At 46.4% G+C, this 17,479-nt stretch overlaps 1 protein-coding gene across 1 annotated transcript in view; it reads left to right on the top strand.

The window, feature by feature from the left end:
- The first annotated feature begins 54 nt into the window (after positions 1-54).
- The window catches only part of ITGA9 (integrin subunit alpha 9), a 346,390-nt gene continuing 328,965 nt past the window's right edge, over positions 55-17,479 (top strand). The window contains exon 1 of the mRNA XM_003781794.3: positions 55-486. Within this exon, the coding sequence (XP_003781842.1) occupies positions 302-486 (185 nt within the window). The 5' untranslated portion in view covers positions 55-301. The remainder of the gene's footprint in view (positions 487-17,479) is intronic.

The raw sequence follows: 17,479 nt of genomic DNA on the forward strand, positions 1-17,479 counted from the left end.
GGGCAGCCCACCCCGCGGGCGCGCCTCTCTGCAGTCCAGCGCCGCCCGGCCAGGGACCCGCTCGCTCAGACTTCTCCGCCCGGCTGAAGACGCCGGCGGCTCGGGGCCGCCCCAGTGCTTGCCTTCTGTGGAGGCTCAGCCCACCGACCCCGCCCCGGTGCCGGGGTCGGCACAGGCATCTAGCCCGCTTCTGATCGCGGAGTTTCAGCCCCAGGGAGCTTCCCGGCCGTCGACGGACCCCGCGGCCCGCGCGCTAGACGCTCTGCTCGTGGGGCAGAGGGAAGCCGGCAACTGGCTGGGGATGGGCTACCCGGCTGCGTTAAAGGGCGCTGGGGGGCTCCGCGCGCTCCTCCTGGCGCTGGTGGCCGCAGGGATACCCGCCGGCGCCTACAACCTCGACCCGCAACGTCCCGTGCGCTTCCAAGGCCCCGCCGGCTCCTTCTTCGGCTACGCGGTGCTGGAGCATTTCCACGACAACACGCGCTGGTAAGTGCCCTCTCAACTCCCCGATCCTGGCCCGGCCACCGCCCCGGCCCCGGGGCTAGCCGCCGCCGCCGCCTTTCCGGCCTCTTTCACGCCGCCGTCCCGAGGGAGCGATTTAAATGTCTCAGCTGCGAGCTGCTCGGCTGCCCCGGGAAGGCGGGAGGGAGGACGCCTCTCCCGGGCCCCGGGGAGGTCCTGGTCAGCGCCTGAAGGTGGAGGGGACCGGACCGGACGTTTCTCCTGAGGTCTCAGCTCGGACTGTGCGGGGAGAACCGCTGGTGTTGCCTCCTCGGCCTACCAGCTAGACTTAACTCTCTGGATTGCAAAGTAACTTGGTTCGTCTGCTACGGAGGGGATGCCTGAGCGACCGTCCCGAACCTCTCAGGGCCTCGAGATGCTTCCCTTCCTCCCAGTTTTGGGGGAAATCCTGGGGATGATTTCAAGCCTTTCTAGTGCTGCTGTTCAAGGGAGCGGCAGTCTCCAGGGACTGGTTATCTAGATACGAAGGGCACATTGGAGCCCAGAGGTCCCCCTCTGACCCCACAAGACCTTGGGCAGAATCCGTGGGGAGCGAGACTCCGAGCTATGGGGAAGGAAGGTAGAGAAGGAAGGTAGGGGAAGACCCCGGGTGACAAGGCCGGTAGGGTTGGTGGATGTTTCTTGGGGTAGCTTGAGCCTCATCTTGCATGGGCCATTGACCTAGAGATGAGCACCAAAGCCTCAGGAAAGGGACTTGATTCTGTAAAGTTCAAGGAGTTGTTTATCTCCCTGAGTTTGAGTCGTGGGCCTGAAGAAGAATGGAATCTCTCTCCCATGAAGCACCATCAGCTAAGTGGTACAGATTTTGAGTACCCAACCCCAGAGAAGAAGCACCAATGAGAGCTTGGTGCCCTCCTCGACCACTTTCCCTGGACCAGAGGGAATAAAACAACCACACAGTGGTCACTTCTTCATAGGAGACAGAGTTAGGTTGTGGGTAATTCCCCTGTTCCAGGTCATGCCTCAGTGGGGGCCAGGTGACAGGTAGTTGGGGTTGATTTTAGTGTGTAATCACCAGAGTGAGCATCCTTATTGCACTGGGCTGGGAGGTGGAGGTCAGTGATGCCTGTGTGCTGAGCATGTAGTTATGTGAGAGTCACTGCACTGCATTTGACAGTGGCTGATGGAAGAGGGTGGTTTGTGGATCCAAGTACTCAAGCATTCCTGGAAAAGGGAACTCTGTGACCTGCCAGCCTATTAACAATCATGCTTTTAGGAGAGCTGCCTCCAAGAAAACCAATTTTCAAGACCTTATGTGTCTCTCTTCCTTTTGCATATCCCTCCTGAACATTTACTACAGTTGCTGAGTTGAAGACCAGACTGTCTCTTCTTGCATTTGTTAAATCCCCCTTTTAAAACAAAGCAGTCTGAACACCTTCTCTATGTCCTCCAGACTCAGGGTGCCCCGCGGGCTCTGGATTTGATACAGATGCAGCCTGAGCAGAAGAAGCTGGAGAATGCATCCCAGAATCCCACACTGGACTCCCAGACCGTGTGACCTTGGCACCAAGCACATGGCAAGAGATGTCAAAAATAGAAGGGCTGCTCGGGGTAGGGGGCTGCTGAGGAAAGGCAGGCTAGCAGCTGAGCTAGCTAGAGCATTGTGTGCCCTCTGCAGCTGAGCCTGGCTCATGTGTCCTGCACTCTTTGATGGCTAGAGGGAGAGGTGCCAGGCCCATGTCACCTAGATTTGGATGGACCACAGGTCCAAGCCACCCCAGCTGGGAAATAACTGTCCAGAACAGATATGACAGAGAAAATGATGTATTCAGCCTGATGTGTTTTCAAAAGGGGATAAAGAAAAGCTGTATTATGTGAATAGCTTTGGCAAATGTAGGAAAAGATGGTCTGACCTTAAACTTGGAACCCAGAGGGAATGGTAGGAAGGGGTCTGGAACTGGAGGGTAGTGCTGGTGCACAGCCTTGTTGCTGGGAGCGATGTGGGTCAGGGATTTCAGGGATGCATGGGAAGCTGTGCAGCTGGTCTCAACAGTCCCTTCTCTTGTTCTGATAAAAGTCAGCTGCTTTTTCTGTTGGAGTTCTTGTCCCTGTAGTTTTTCAGGTACCAACTAAAATCTACTGAAATATTTTAGAAGCAAATCTTCTGTCCTTCCCAACACCCCCCCGCCACATTGCCTTATTTTTTTTGTAGCTTTTGCTTCTCTTCTCAATTTCTATTTTCTTGCTGCTTTTTAAAAAGTGTTTTCCTCCCCATCTTTTTTCTCTCTTCCTCTGCCCCTCTCCAATATTTTTGCCTTAGACCTTAAATGTATTCTCTGCTGATTATGCTACCCAGTCTAGGTGGGCTGTGACTTCCAACATCTCCTTTCTCCTTTTTTCCTTTCTCTAAAGGTCAGACTTACTGTGAGCCTGATGAAAGTTAGCCAAAGTCTTCTCACTTGCACAGGCACCTACCAAGGCTTAGGTCTTGTGAAATCTGGATCTATCTTAGGTCTGTACCTTAACTTTTAACTCTGGTTGGTTGGTTGACTTAGTGACTGATTGTCAGTCACTTATTACTAGACAATACCTGAGCCCTGGATCTTCTAGATCTGCTTGAGGGAGATGGAGGTCATTCCCAATTGTTCACAGTTATGAACAACAGCCCGGGTAAACAACTTTTTGACTAAATCCTTGTGCACATCCTTATTTCCTTTGAATAAATGCCTGGGCTTACAATTTCTGGGTCAGAGAGGATGGAGGTTTTAAGGCATTCTCTATGTATTACTAAAGTGTCAGTGAAGTGTGTGTACTTTAGAGAAATGAATTAATTTATTCAGGCACTGGACTTTTGACGTAGTTTTACAAAGGGCTGCTGTAGTGCAATGAAAGAACATAGAATCTACGTGAACATAGAATTTAGAACATCTAGAATCTAGAACATAGAATCTACATCTACTTTTTAAGTCACCCTACATGGGGGGAGAGGTATGGAACAGGGATTTCAGGGGTGCATGGGAAGCTGTGTAGCTGGTCTCAACAGTCCCCTCTCTTGTACAAGTCAGCTGCTTTTGGATGGGCTGCCCTACATGGGGTGACTTAAAAAGATCACAAGTGCTAGTTAAAATAGGTGAGGAAGGTAAAGGATATAGACATGGAAAGGAAAAGTGGTATATTGAAACTTTGAAAGGAAAAGGAGGGCAGTTGTCATTTAAGACTTGTATCTTGTGACTTTCTTCTTGAAGGAATTATTCTTTAGTTTCTTAATTCTGCATTTTGCGGTTTAAGGTGTTTGCTTCATGCTAATTAACCACCTACTAAATAGGATGTAGTGTATATATATAGGGTAAGAGAGAAGAATGTGCTGGAAGTGGCAGGGGGAGAGCCCAGATACCAAGGTCAATGTGGACTCTGGAGGTGGCAGAGCTGAGGGTTTCCCCAGGTGCAATTCACAAAGCACATGCTGGTAGAACCAGCACTTCTTTATTCCCATAGCAGAGCACTTCTGTCAATTCTTTAATAAACCAAAATTGGCCCTGGCAATGAGTCCTAGATCTCTATGTAAGACATGGGGCTATTGTGCTTAGTAAGCCCTGGTGAATGAATCCAGCTGTATACCATGTCCACTCAGAGAGAGCTCCAGACCCAGGTTTTCTCAAAGTGCTTGAGTGGTCTCTCTGTCACCGTGTTCTGGGCAGTAAGAATTGTCCCTGTGGTTAGGTGGACTAGAATGTCCTGGGAAGTGTTTCAGATGACATTTGCATCAATTTGGATGTAAACATACAAGTGACTCAATTTTCTTTCTTTTTCTAGTAACACCCAGAGAACGTCTATTTCCTCTCCTATACCTCCCACCCCCCAAATCTTCTGGCGTCTTTTGAATAACAGTAGTAGGTGCCAAGGAACGTGGACAAAGTGGATTTCTGTCCTCTTCACTTAGACATGGACTAGTTGCTCAGCTGCACCGCTGACAGTTCTAACACCCTGTGATATAAATAAATGTAGCCCGGCTGGCGTCCAGCCCCAGTGTGGGCATCTTCCACACCCCTCCCTTCCCCTTCCCCTCCTCCTCTGCCCCAGACGCCCTGGAGTCCAAAGTGGTTGGGTGCACTGGCTTCCTTTCTGGCGACGTGCTTCCTGCCCCCTCTCCTAGGATGCATCAAGGCGGCTGTGCTTAGGCACAGAGGCAAGTGATCGGAAACGGAAGATGCACTTGGCTTTTTGCTTTGTTAGAGGTTGTCAGAGCATCATTTATTGAGGAATAGGAGGCAATTCAGAGCCACAGAGAGCATAGCATCCTTGATTTGCTTTAAGATCGAAAATTAAAAGAACAAGCTAGACAGTTCCGGGGAGCTGCCCAGTGCTGTCACCACTAGTCAGATGTATTGCTGTTTAAATCGAAATTAAGTCAAACCAAGTACAATTAAGAATTCAAAATTTCAGTTGTACTTGCCACATTTCAAGGGCTCAAAAGCCACATGGGGCAAGTGGCTACTGTACTGGACAGTGCACAGAGAGAACATTTTCATCATCACAGAAAGCTTTAGACAGCATCAGTTTAGAACAATGACTTAAGTCTGAAAGAGCTAGACAAGAATTAAAAGGACACACAATGGAAAGAGACAGCCCTTAGCTTGTTTGAGTATTAACACTGAAACAGGGGTGCTTACATCTAACTAAAAATTGTAGACTCTGAAGAGGTTGAATTGTCCTTTCATTCATAACACATGGGAGGGCCGGCTCTGTGCTAGGGGATAGGGATTCAAGAATGAAAAATCTGCTCAGGATCTGATGGCTGAGAAAATTATAGGGTTCTATCTTGTGTCTTGGGCAAAGTATTATATATGTTATAGGCCTATGTATGCTGTAGGCTCTGACTGGGGAGAGGCTTGCTGGGCAGGCATGGGTTATTCAGAGGGGCAGAGGAGACACTCCTGTGAAGTGAAGAGGTTTAGAAGGGGAGCCCTGGGATCATGGCCCTGCTGTCTCCAATCCTACCAATCTCGATGAGGAAACACTCAGAAATGGCAGTCACAGCCCTCCCTTCTTTGCTGAATTCCTCTGTCCCATGCCAGACTCTTAGGGGAAAATGTAGCTCTAATTTCTTGTTGGATTTTCTGGAAATGGCATTTTCAGACCTTGTTCCTTATCCTCACTTGCCCTATAGAGCCTGCTTTCTCAAGCTGTCAGGAAGGGATATGAGGCCCAAGTTCCAAGTAGTCCTAGAAAGCGTCTTTGCAGGGTTTCTGGGGTATTTCCCTGAAGGTCTTGGGAAGCTGGCGAGGGTGCTGTTTCCTGAGCTAGTGCTGAATGCCGGCTGGTGGCAGAGGCAGCTGTCTTGCCCAGGGGAGAGCCTTCTAGGGCAGCAAGGCAGACGGATCTCTCTGCCAGTCATTAACAGCCCCAAGTGTGAGAGTGTGAAGGGCCAGGCCCCAGCCATTTTCGGATTCCCTGGTGACACGCTGCTGTTCAGGAAATGGTCCTGATAACTTCTATTGTGATTTATCCAGGGAAAATGTTATTTTCACATTCGTTAAAAGCAATCATGGTGTTTTCCGAAATTTACCTTCAAGGGAGTTACATATAATTTTAAAAATCAAAATTAATTCCATCAGATGGTATTTGCTGAGCATCTACAGGAGGACAGATGTTTTCACAGGCACAATATTCTTTAGTTGAATTTTTGTGACAATCTGGTGAGTGGTTTCCAGTTTGCTATTTAGGGAACCAAGGTTTATAGAATTATACACCTTGTTCAAGGTCCATGTTGGCCTGGGAGATCAATGCATATTTATTGGGGCTTGTGTCAGTTGTATCCTTTAGGAAGCAGCTGGTAAGTCAGAGATAGGAGTGTGAGAGAATTGTTGGGGGCAGGGTAATGCCTGTGAGAGAGGAAGGAGGAGGAAGCGGGATGGAGACTGCTGGGAGAGCCGGAGACTGCAATGCAGATTTGAGTGGAATCTCAGTCCACTTTGCAGACCAGTGGGCAGAAATGGCTGTCCTCTGCCTTGGTCAGGCATTGGCTGGAGCTGCCTGGGGAAAGTGTGGCTTTGGCTTGAGCACTACAGTAGATCTTGAAAGAGCTGCAGCTGGCAGCTGACTGTCCTCTTGCTACTGAATGGCATGAGTGGATGCTCCCTGCCCTGGTGGCCCCGGAGCCCATCATGCAGGAATTGTCACTTTGGGAGGGTATGAGATATGCTCCTCAGCCTGCAGCCATAACTGAGTGTTGTCTGTTTTTGTTCAGCCCACTGTAACCAGAATGTGCAGAATTAGGATGGACAATGGGGCCATTGGAACTGGCCCTAAACTAGAATCCAGAGCATTCTTGCTGCCAGCTGACTCACAAGGTATCTCTTTCAGATGTTGGAGAAGTCACAGGTGAGGGATTTCAGAAGAAGGGAGCTCTATCTTACATTGAGCCATCAAGCTCTCTGAACTGTAAATCCTTTTAGCCAAGTGGATTTGGCAAATGACCAAAGCAGAATAAAATGTTTTACTCTGACCTTCCTTTTTGCCAGAGGGAGCCTTAGGAATTGAAAGTGTGTTCAAGATTTGGAAAAGTCTTCTGGAGTTTTTGAAACCACAGGCTTACTTGGTCCCCAATGCCTGCTTTTTAGGTGAGCAAAAAGGACTTCCACTGGGAGCTTAAATTGGCAACAGCAGCAGCGGGAGCAGCAATCTACTTATCAGATATGTAGTATATGCCAAGTGCTGTTTTGCTTGTTTTATTTACATTATCTCATCTCATGCCCCCAGCAATCATTTCAGCTGGTGTCTTAGTTCTGGCGTCTATAACAAATTATCATAGGGTGGGTGGCTTATAAACAAAGGAAATTTATTTCTCATGATATCGAGGCTAGGAAGTTCAAGATCAAGGCCTTGACAAATTTATTGTCTGGTGAGGGCTCATTTCCTAGTTTATAGATAACCATCTTTTCACTCCAACCTCACGTGGCAAAGGAGTGAGGCAGTGCTCTGGAGCCACTTTTATAAGGACACTAACCCTTCCCAAGGCCTCACCTTCAGGTATTCTCATCTTGGGGTGAGGATTTCAACATATGAACTATAGGGGTGAGGAGACACAAACATTCAGTCTATAGCAGCTGGGGGGAATTGCTTTCTCACTACAGAGGGGGAAACTGAGGCACAGAGGTATTATTGCCCAAGTCACATGGCTATTGAGTAGTAGAGCAGGGCCTATGTCTTTGCCTACCCAATTCATCTGCCTCAAAGGAAGAATCTAAGTTTGGGAGCTGTGGGGCACCCAAGAATCTGTCTTATAAGGATCTGTTCTAACTTGTTAGAGAAGTTATGGAATTCCCATAGCAATAGTTTCTCTATGGCACCTTTTGGGCATCATACTTATTCATGACCCACTGTCTATCTTTACGGGCGATGCTTTCTTAAGACTTATGATCACTGACCACACAGGGATGCAGGGATTCTGCTAGGGACTTTTAGAGAGTCTGTACTCACACCAAGTATGTTTGGTATTAAGACAGAAGTGTCCCAGAAAAGATGGAACATTCCAGGTTATCCAGTGTATCCACCTGACCTCCACATCCACTCTGAGTCCTCTTCGTTTATCCACTTGGTCTCCTGGGACTTATTTAGCAAACTGTATCTGGAGAGCAGATAGGGAAGGTAATGTGGTGGCCACTGTTTAGGATTCTTCCCTAGATGTGCACTCTCGTTAAAGAAATCCACATAAGGTCAAACTTTCTACACCAGAACAATATGGGAGGATGATTTGTATCCTCAAAGATCTGAGCAATAAAAAAGGAAACTAATTTCCTCAATCCTAGCTGGTCTCTTTGTGTGTTAGGGCCACCTGGGAGGTGGGCTCTCCTACCCCTCCCTGCTGTCTATGGTTACAGTGCTGTGATGTGTGCAGAGTGAACTTGGTATTGCAGAGAATCTTGGCACCTGTTTTACACCAGGAGGGGTCCTAGAGAGTGGATGTCAGGATTCAGCTGAGGAGTGTTCTTCTGGTTCTTCCTTTGTTGTGGTACTCAATTCCCCCAAAACAACCAGATCGTGGCCTCCATGTCACAAAAGGGAGGCTGCTAAGATGGACCAGTGCCTGGTGGCCAAGAGGGTGGTCCCTAATATCAGCCCTGCTCTCAGCTTGCCTTACAGAGCTCCCTACTTAGGAACTGTATGATCTTGGCCAGTTATTCAGCTATCTAAGCCTCAGTTCCTTCTTCTGTAAAGGGTGGGTAATAAGGGTCTCTTCTTTATCAGGTTTGGGGGGCATTAAATGCAGTGTCTGCAAAGGATAAGCACAATACATAGCATATAGTAAGCCCTTGATAGGTATTAGTAGTTATTTCTATTGTTACTTGATCTGATTTCTGAAACTAATGATCTTTTTCACCCTGACTTGAGAGGCTAAGAGTTTGCTTGCAGTATATTTGCTGATTCCTTAATTTGTTCATCAAACTTTATTGATAGAAATGAATGAGATATTCTTACCCAGACACTATTATGTGTGATTTCTAAAATTTTGGTCAAGCTCTTCATAAATCTTCATTTTTGTGCATTTGTTTACACCTTATCTACTTTCAAAAAGGATCTGAGAGAGCTTTTTTAATTGGTGACACATGGGATTGTAAATCCCGGAGATTTGCAAGCCTCTTCCTTCTCTGTGCTCTTGCAGAACCAGTGAACAAGGGGGAGGCCACCCCTGTTATGGGGAGCTCTCGTTCCCATACCAGTTCTCCAGATAAGTGAGAGGTAGGTGCATAGTTCCAGTGTGGGGTGTTTATAGTAAGAATTTTATTAAGAAAAAGTAAATGTAAAAGTGTTGCCCCATTTTTTCTTAGAGAAGAAAATTATCATAAGAGACCAATGAGAAGATGTTGAGGCTCCCAGAAGTCTATAGCTTGTTCTTCCACTTGGATTTTAAGGGTCACGTGGTGCTCCCATCTATGGAAGGAAAATCAGACCTCTTGCCAGTCTTCCTTTGCCAGAGCTGCAGCTTCTGGGGGCCTCACTCCTTGTCAGAGCAGCCATCTGCTGTGACTTCAAGGTGGAACCCTGCCTGTGCCTTTGCTTTTTCCCAGATGTGCATGGAACTTCACCCATTTTATTCTTTGACTTAGCATTTGCTGGTATGGATGGCACCCATCTCCCTCCACTCATTTACTCCAACCTAGGCTCCTAGGATATGCTCATCATCCTTAATCATCAGAGAAATGCAAGTCAAAACCACTTTGAGATACCATTTAACTTCAGTAAGATTAGCCCACATCACAAAATCCCAAAACTATAGATGTTGGTGTGGATGTGGAGAAAGGGGAACACTTTTGCTGGTGGGATTGCAAGCTAATATGTTCCTTTTGGAAAGAAGTTTGGATATCACTTAGGGATCTAAAAATAGACCTGCCATAGACCTGCCATTTAATCCTACAATTCCTCTACTAGGTATAAATCCAGAAGACCAAAAATCACTTTATAACAAAGACGTTTGTACCAGAACGTTTATTGTATCTCAATTCATAATTGCTAAGTTATAGAAGAAGCCCACATCAACCCATGAATGGATTAATAAATTGTGGTATATGTATACAATGGAATGTTATGCAACCTTAAAAAAGATGGAGACTTTACCTCTTTTATGTTTACATGGATGGAGCTGGAACATATTCTTCTCAGTAAATCATCTCAAGAATAGAAGAAAAAGTATCCAATGTACTCAGCTCTACTATGAAATCAATATATAAGCAAACACACTTCTATATAAAAGCTATAACCCAACTACATCCCAAGATGAAGGGGAAAGAGGAGGGGGAGGATGGGTAGAGGGAGGGTAATTGGTGGGACCACACCTGTGGTGCATTTTACAATGGTACATGTCAGATCTACTAAGTGTAGAGTATAAATGCCTAAACACAATAATTAAGAAAGTGCGGTGAAGGCTATGTTAACCTTTAAGTTTGATGAAAGTATTTCAAATTGTATATAAAACCAGCACATTGTACCCCATAAATGCATTAATGTACACAGCTATGATTTAATTAAAAAAAAAAGATACAAAGGAAAACAAATTATTATTTATTATTATTTGCCAACCTCTTGTGATACTTCCTGTCTGCCAGAGCTGTGCTCATAGTCACCTTGATGCAGTGGGGATGACTACTGCTGAAGCACAGAGAAGCCAAGTCATTGCCCACAGTTTCCCACAAGTAAATTGTAGGTAGGGTTGTGATTTGAACCCAGATGGGCCTGATTTAATGCTAATCTGACTGTTCTCAGACTCAGCCATGCTGCCCTCCCTGTCTTCATTTTCATCAACCTCCTGTCTCAGGTATCAGGTTCCATAAGGGGAAGGAAAATGGCCTGATGCCTCTTTTGAGAGTATTCATGTCTGTTTTGGTCTTGCAGATAATAGATCATAATCCACCTTTGCCAGTCGGACCATCCGGGGTGTATGGTCCCCTAGACACTTTGCTGTCTGTCATTTCCTTTTCACAGCCTCATCACTGCCCTGGGAGGAGACCAGGCATTTGTGTTATCTTTGTTTTATAGAAAAGGAAAGGAAAGTCTGGAGCGGCCAAGGGACTTGTCCAAGTTCATGTAGCTATAGAGGAGTTAGCACAGTCCTGGTATGACTTCAGGCATACTCGTTAGGGATGTCCCTTCTCACTCCTCTGCCCCTGCCTATTCTGTATCAGAGCCCTCAGAAAAAGTTTGAGGTGCTGGTTGGTGATAAGATTTCTTTGGGGGAAGGAAAGGAGACCAGGTAGCTAGAGGAGTCATAGCAATTGTTTTTAGCTGCAGAGCTGGATAATTGGTTTGGACTCAGGAGCGATTAGTGGGCAATAGAGTTACCACGGTCCAGTTCCCTTCAGAAGTAGAATGCCCTAGCTTGATGATGTATCTGTTTCTATTATCCCATTATTGCTGCATAACAACCCCCCCCCCAACTTAGTGACTTAAACCACCATTTGTTAGCTTATTTTATGGTTAGCAGCTTAGGGTGGGTTCAGCTATGGTTCTTCTGTTCTCTGCTGGGCTCACTCATACATCCGTGGTCAACTTCTGGGTTGGTTGGTTGGTTGATTGGCTGGCTGGTGTAGGACCGTTTCAGTTGGGATTACTTATCTCTTCTAGGGATACAGGAAGGGTAAAGAATTGTGGGCACTTTTGTTATCTGTTACTGGTAGTGAAAGCATCTGGCTATCCCTGGAATTCTCTGATCTCAGCTGAGAGTCTGAATAAATTCCTGCCCAGTGCACCAGAAGAGTCCAAAGTTCTGCTAACTTAAACAAAAAAGAGAGGCTGTCTAAAGGAAATAATATTTATTCAGGAATGGGGCATAGCGATGGGAATACAAGTTCCATTGTAAACTGTGCATATTCAGGGAGGTAAAGGTAGGCAAAGGTTTTTCAAGGAAAAATGACGAGGATTACATAATTGTTTTGAGAGAATTATTCTTGGCTACAAGGATCAGTAACAAGGGTGGTGCCAGTCTGAGGCTGGACAGACAGTTGCTATGCAGATGTCCTTGCAGAAGTATTTTTGGTGTGTAAGGTTGTGATGGTCATTGTGCAAGGTTGTGGTTTTTGTAGCCTCTTATGGTAGTTTTTGTCAGTATTCATTTATGTAGGAGAATCCTCCCTTCATGGCTTTCCCAGCTCTGTCAGGGTTTTTTGTTTTGTTTTGATTTGATTTTAAACACAAGGGACTCCATTTAGATTCTGATAGAACTTGCACAGTTCCAAGGATCTATGGGCTCCTGGTGTTGCCAAGAGCTGGATGATGTCGAGGTGATTAGGTCTCTATTGCCTGGCACTCTAGCTGTTCTTTGAACACCTACTTTGCACAGACATCATGCTGGATGCTTTATAAACATTCTTTTGCTTAAACCTTACAAGAACCTTCCTTAGGTACGTTTTTTATTCTTCCTATTTTACAGAGGAGGAAATCTGAAGTTCGGAGTGGTTAAGAAGCTTGTCTGAAGTCACACAGCTTGTCAGTGATAGAAGCAGGATTTGAAGCCTGTGTTACTGCTTGTGCTTCTTAACACTTTAGCATCCTGAGTAACTTGCCCTAAAGCTTGGAATCCAGGTAGAATTATTACAGACCCCAGAAAGCCCAAACTCTAAAGCCTTGGTTTCCCCAAGGGTAAGAAGACGAGCTTCTGAAAACTTTCATGTTCCATGGCTTCAGTGGGCAAGCACTGGTCCTTAGCAAGTGTTCTCCCTCTGGGAGTGAAGGGTTTGATGTGGTCAAAGGCGGCTCTCCCAACACCATCGCTTCCTCCTCTGAAGCCTTGGCTGTTTTCTGCCCAGTATAGGATGTGAATGATTCCTGGGGTTTCCCCACAGTGGACACAAAGTGATTGAATTTGACTCATGTAACCAAAACATGGGTCCCTGGGGAAACTTTGGCTTTGAGATCAAATGCATGAAAGCAAATCTAATGGGTTTAAAGTTTTTAATCCACAGTTGCTGTCCTCCATCCGGCTATAATTTTGTCCTGTGGGATTGCTGCTGTGGCATTTGTGGGGAGGGAGGAAGCCTTTGAGGCACTGTCAGTTTCCAGCCTTCCCAGGGGCCAGCTGTGGCTCAGCCCTTTTCTGTCACCTGTTTTCCAGGTGAATTTACCCTCAAAGTGAGAGGGGTTCAGAGCTGGCTGGCTGGATGGAGTGGAGCCGGTGTAGCTGGTGTTACCACACGCAGGGGAACTGAGGAAGTGGCTTTGTGGGGAAAATGGAGGGCACTTAAACTTCCACAGTAGGTGGGAGTTTCGCAGACTGGAAAGAGCATGCCCTTAGACGTAGACGCCCTGGGTTCAAATCCCAGCTCTACCACTTACCAGTGGTGTAACTCAGCTGTTCTGCATGAAATACTCACAAGGGTCTGCCTGACAGGTTTTACCTTGAGCAGGAAAGCAGACTCAGGAGTGGAGCCTGTGCTTGCAGATGAACACATGGGAGATTTCCAAAGAGATTTGTGGACTACTTATTAAGAGAGGTGATCTTCTGGGTAGAACTGTGCCAGCAATGTCAATGCCCTAAGAAAGTCAAGGTGATTGAATTTCGCCTCTTGGATCCCCTGCGCCCGCTGGGGAGGAGAAAGTCTTCTTTCCTCCTCCAAACTCCTTTGACATGTCCTTTGACATGACAGACGGAGCTTCCAAATCAAGATTGTGACTTGGGCTTTTTCAGGTGGGGGTCATATGTATGGGCAGCTGGCACCAGAGGGCCACTGGGTGCCTGTTGGTTTCCCTTTATTTCCTTTCCAACTGATGTGGGGTGGCTAGGCTAGGGAATGAGTGATGTACTTGGCTGCTGGGGTGCACGCCACAGTTTGGCCACTTAACATGATTTGTGGGTTGGAACAAGTGCTGTGACCACAACTGGACACCTGCTTCCCCATCCGAAAATGGGGATAATATAGTACTTCCCCGTAAGGAGCCTTGCCCAGAACCTGCACACTCTATGTGCCTGTGATATGCTGGCTGCCCCAATTAGAAATCCAGAGTCCTAAGTTAATGGGAGGACTCTACAATATCTTCAAAGTTTGTGGCATCTTTAACTGGGGATGGGATAGGAGGAAGGCCTCCCTTTCTCAAGGGTAATGTCTTCATACTGGCTCTACATGAACATGATTATTTATAATCCATGTAGGCGGTTATATAGTACTTCTAGACCATAAATCACCTGGAGAGCTTCTTGTGAAACTGCACATTCTGGTTTAAGGCTGGGGTTGGGGCCTTAGATTTCTGCATTTCTGTCAAGTTCCAGGTATTCCCCAGGCTGCTGCTCTGAGGACCAAGCAAAGGTGAGAATCAGCTTGATGATTGGGGAGCCTGATTTTGGTGACACTCAGGCCCTTATCTATGGTGACAGTATAGAGAAAACAAACATTGTGTTGTTGAGAGTACAAGGGAATATTTGGGGGAGATGTTTGAGGTAGCTGCAGGGTTTCTCTATAACTTTGAGGATAATGAGAGAAAAAGCAGATGGCATCTTTTTAGTGGCTTGTCCTGAACTCCAGGCCACCAGAATGCTTCTATCTCTTGGGATCAGCTTGGCGAACAGCCAGCTGAATTAACTTCAGAAAAGAATTGCTCATGGGCTGGCCTACAGCACAGTCTCGCTGGACAGTGGCCTAGGTACAGGGCAGTTCTGGGCTGCGGAGGAAGCCACGATGTTCTGTAAACAGAGATACAAGCACATTCTCCAGTGTGCTGCCCCGTGAGTGTCATGCACATGTGCACACGCACGCCCCTTATCTCTTGCTTCATTTTCCGTTGCGCAGGATTTGGGAAAAACCTCCTCATTTAGCCAGCTGATTAGAAGTTTGAACAAGAGGGTTGTTATCTGGGTTTGAATCAGCCATTATTGTTAGAACCATTGAGTACCTTGGGTTTGGAAGGAAATAATAATTCAGCAGGTCCTTTGGCTTTAGATTTTGGAGTGAATTTTGTCTCTCTTAGTCTTGGCTTCAGGCAAGGGGAAAGCATTGCCTGGGAATTAAGCTCTCCAGGGTCCCTTCCTGCTTGGATAACCTACAAGTCTGTGTCTGTGAGTTTGGAGCAATGGTACTATATGAAATTTCCAGAGTTTCGGTTCCAGTTTGGAGGGCATAATAGAGGAAGAGCCTGTTGTTTCTTGCAGCCATTTCCTTTCCCTTGTATGTGATGAATTCTCACTCTTGTTTATTTTTTTATGTAATTTTTTTTTTATAAAATGAATTACAAGTGGCAATTATTCACTGTGCAGATGTAAATTTGAAGTTGGTGGGAATTTTTGGATCCAGCCCTGTGGCCCTGGGGTTTTCGAGTGGAGGAGGTATTTTATGCTCTCGGCTCTCAGAACCTGACCTGTGGAAAGCTGAGGATGTTTGGGCAGTCAGACAGGGCAAACTGCTAATTCTTCTCACCTGTGAAAACAACCAGCATTACAGAGCGCAATCCTCGACTTGCCCTGGTGGCTCTAAAGCTCAGCCCCAGAAGCAGAGGGGGAAATTGATCCCTTAATGTGGCTTTCTTCTCACTGGAGTTTTGTTGTGTATGTCATCATGCATTGGAGCAAGAGCAGCCAGGCACCCACCAAACTGCCCCTGTATGGGTGAGGGAGGCGGTGTGGTCTGTTTGAGAAAGTGCTTGCCTACGTTTCCCAAAGGTTGTGAGTTCTAACTCTGCTTCCGCTTGGGAGTTCTGCAGGTATGGCCAGTGAGAACCTGGAGGGGAACTTCCCAGGGCATTATTCAAGGGCCAGAGGGCAGCTTGGGTGTCCTCACTGTGAGGGGCCTGGCTCCTCTCATACCCCAGCAGGGCATCTTCTTTGAGGAGTCAAGTACAGACCCTCCAAGACTTACCTGGAAGGAGACATCCCAGTGAGGGATGGAGCTCCCTAGCTTCGTGTCCTCAGAGATCCTTCAGGTTCTGAGTGTTGAGCTAGGAACAGGAGGATTTAAGATAGGCCCCACATGCCTTCCCATGGACCCTGACACCTTATTTCTGGGCCAGGTCAGTGACGAATGTCCCTTGTGATAGCTGCAGCTTTTGATGAAGGTGGCTTTGGGAACAGAGTGAGGGGAAACTGGGTGGCCTTTCCGCATCCCCAGAGAGGCCATCTAGGATCATTCTAACCTCTGCTAGACATTTTCCCCACAGATACATAATGGATTGTTCATTCTATTCCAAGGCATGCAGGAGATGAGAAACGTCATAATGTGCTTCATGCCCTGGTGAAGCGAATTGCGTCTACTCTCCTGGCTGCTGGAGATAGGGAACAGCTCATGCTCTCTTGAAGCAGTTGCTTGGAATTTTCTACTCTTTGAACATTACTGTGAATTTCATTTAAAGTCTCATTGTCCAAGACCTTTTCCAAATGGCTCACAGCTCAGTACAAAGCATACCCGATTAGTGTTTTTTAGTATTCTTCCTTGTAGATCTTCAGTTGACTGTTTTCTGAAAACAATGTGTAAAGCTGTAGGTCAAACTTGTTTTTGTGTCATCTGAAGGGGAACTAACTGTTGCTTCCCCCGTGTTCTGCACCCACACAGGCCCAACCTCTTCCATCTTCTTGGTGGGTCTTGCTCTTTTCCTCTAGCCAAGGGAGGCCCTGCTGGCTATGGCCCACCCCGGGCAGTGTTTCAGTTTGAGATGGAGAATGCAGAGCTTCATTCTTGTCCTTGTTTGCATGCAAACTATTCTATTTCTGTTCTGTATTGGGAGAGAGTTTATAATCCACACTGCTGCTGTTTTCTCTTATTTCCCCCTAAATGTCCATGTTGTATATGCGTGATGGGGGGTGGTGGCGAGAGGCACGGAGAAGGGGGGAGGACAGAAGAGAAATGGCATCTCTTAATTTTCTATTTCCTGTTGAAATCAACACAGAACATTGTCCATATCATATACAATTAAATGAATTATCACAAATTTGTGGGAACACATTGAGGTTGAAAAACAGAACATTGTTTGCACCTTTGGAAACCCCTCCAATTACAATCCCCCTTTCTCCTCTCCAGAGGTAGCCGTTACACTGACCTCTAACACCATGGTTAAACTTCATCTGCTTTGGAACTTCAGGCAAATGCAATAAGACACTATGCTGTTGTGTCTGGCATCTTTTCCTCAGGGTTAGGTTTGTGAGATTCATCTATGTGGTTGCCCTCGGATGTTGTTCATTGATTTTCATGACTGTGTAGAATTCTATTGCTATCATACCATGGCTTATTGTTTATGCAGCCCCATATTAACATGCCTTTGGGTTTCTTTTTGTTTTCAGCTGTTGCATATTCGGCTGTGAACATTTTGTACATTTCCTGGTAGATGTATGTATGCATTTCTATTGAGTAATTCCTAAAAATGGAATTACTGGGTCATAGGATAGACACATGTTCAGCTTTATTAGAAACTGTTGAATAGTTTTCTAAAGTGGCTTTAACAGTTTATACTCCTACCAGCAGCGTGTGAAGGTTCCAACTGCTCTGTGTCCTTGGCATTTTCAGTCTTTTTGGTTTTAGCCTTCTAGTTTGTGTGACATGGTCTCTCA

Source organism: Otolemur garnettii, unplaced genomic scaffold (assembly GCF_000181295.1).
Source record: "Otolemur garnettii isolate 467f Iridium unplaced genomic scaffold, OtoGar3 scaffold00002, whole genome shotgun sequence".
NCBI classification, from domain to species: domain Eukaryota; kingdom Metazoa; phylum Chordata; class Mammalia; order Primates; family Galagidae; genus Otolemur; species Otolemur garnettii.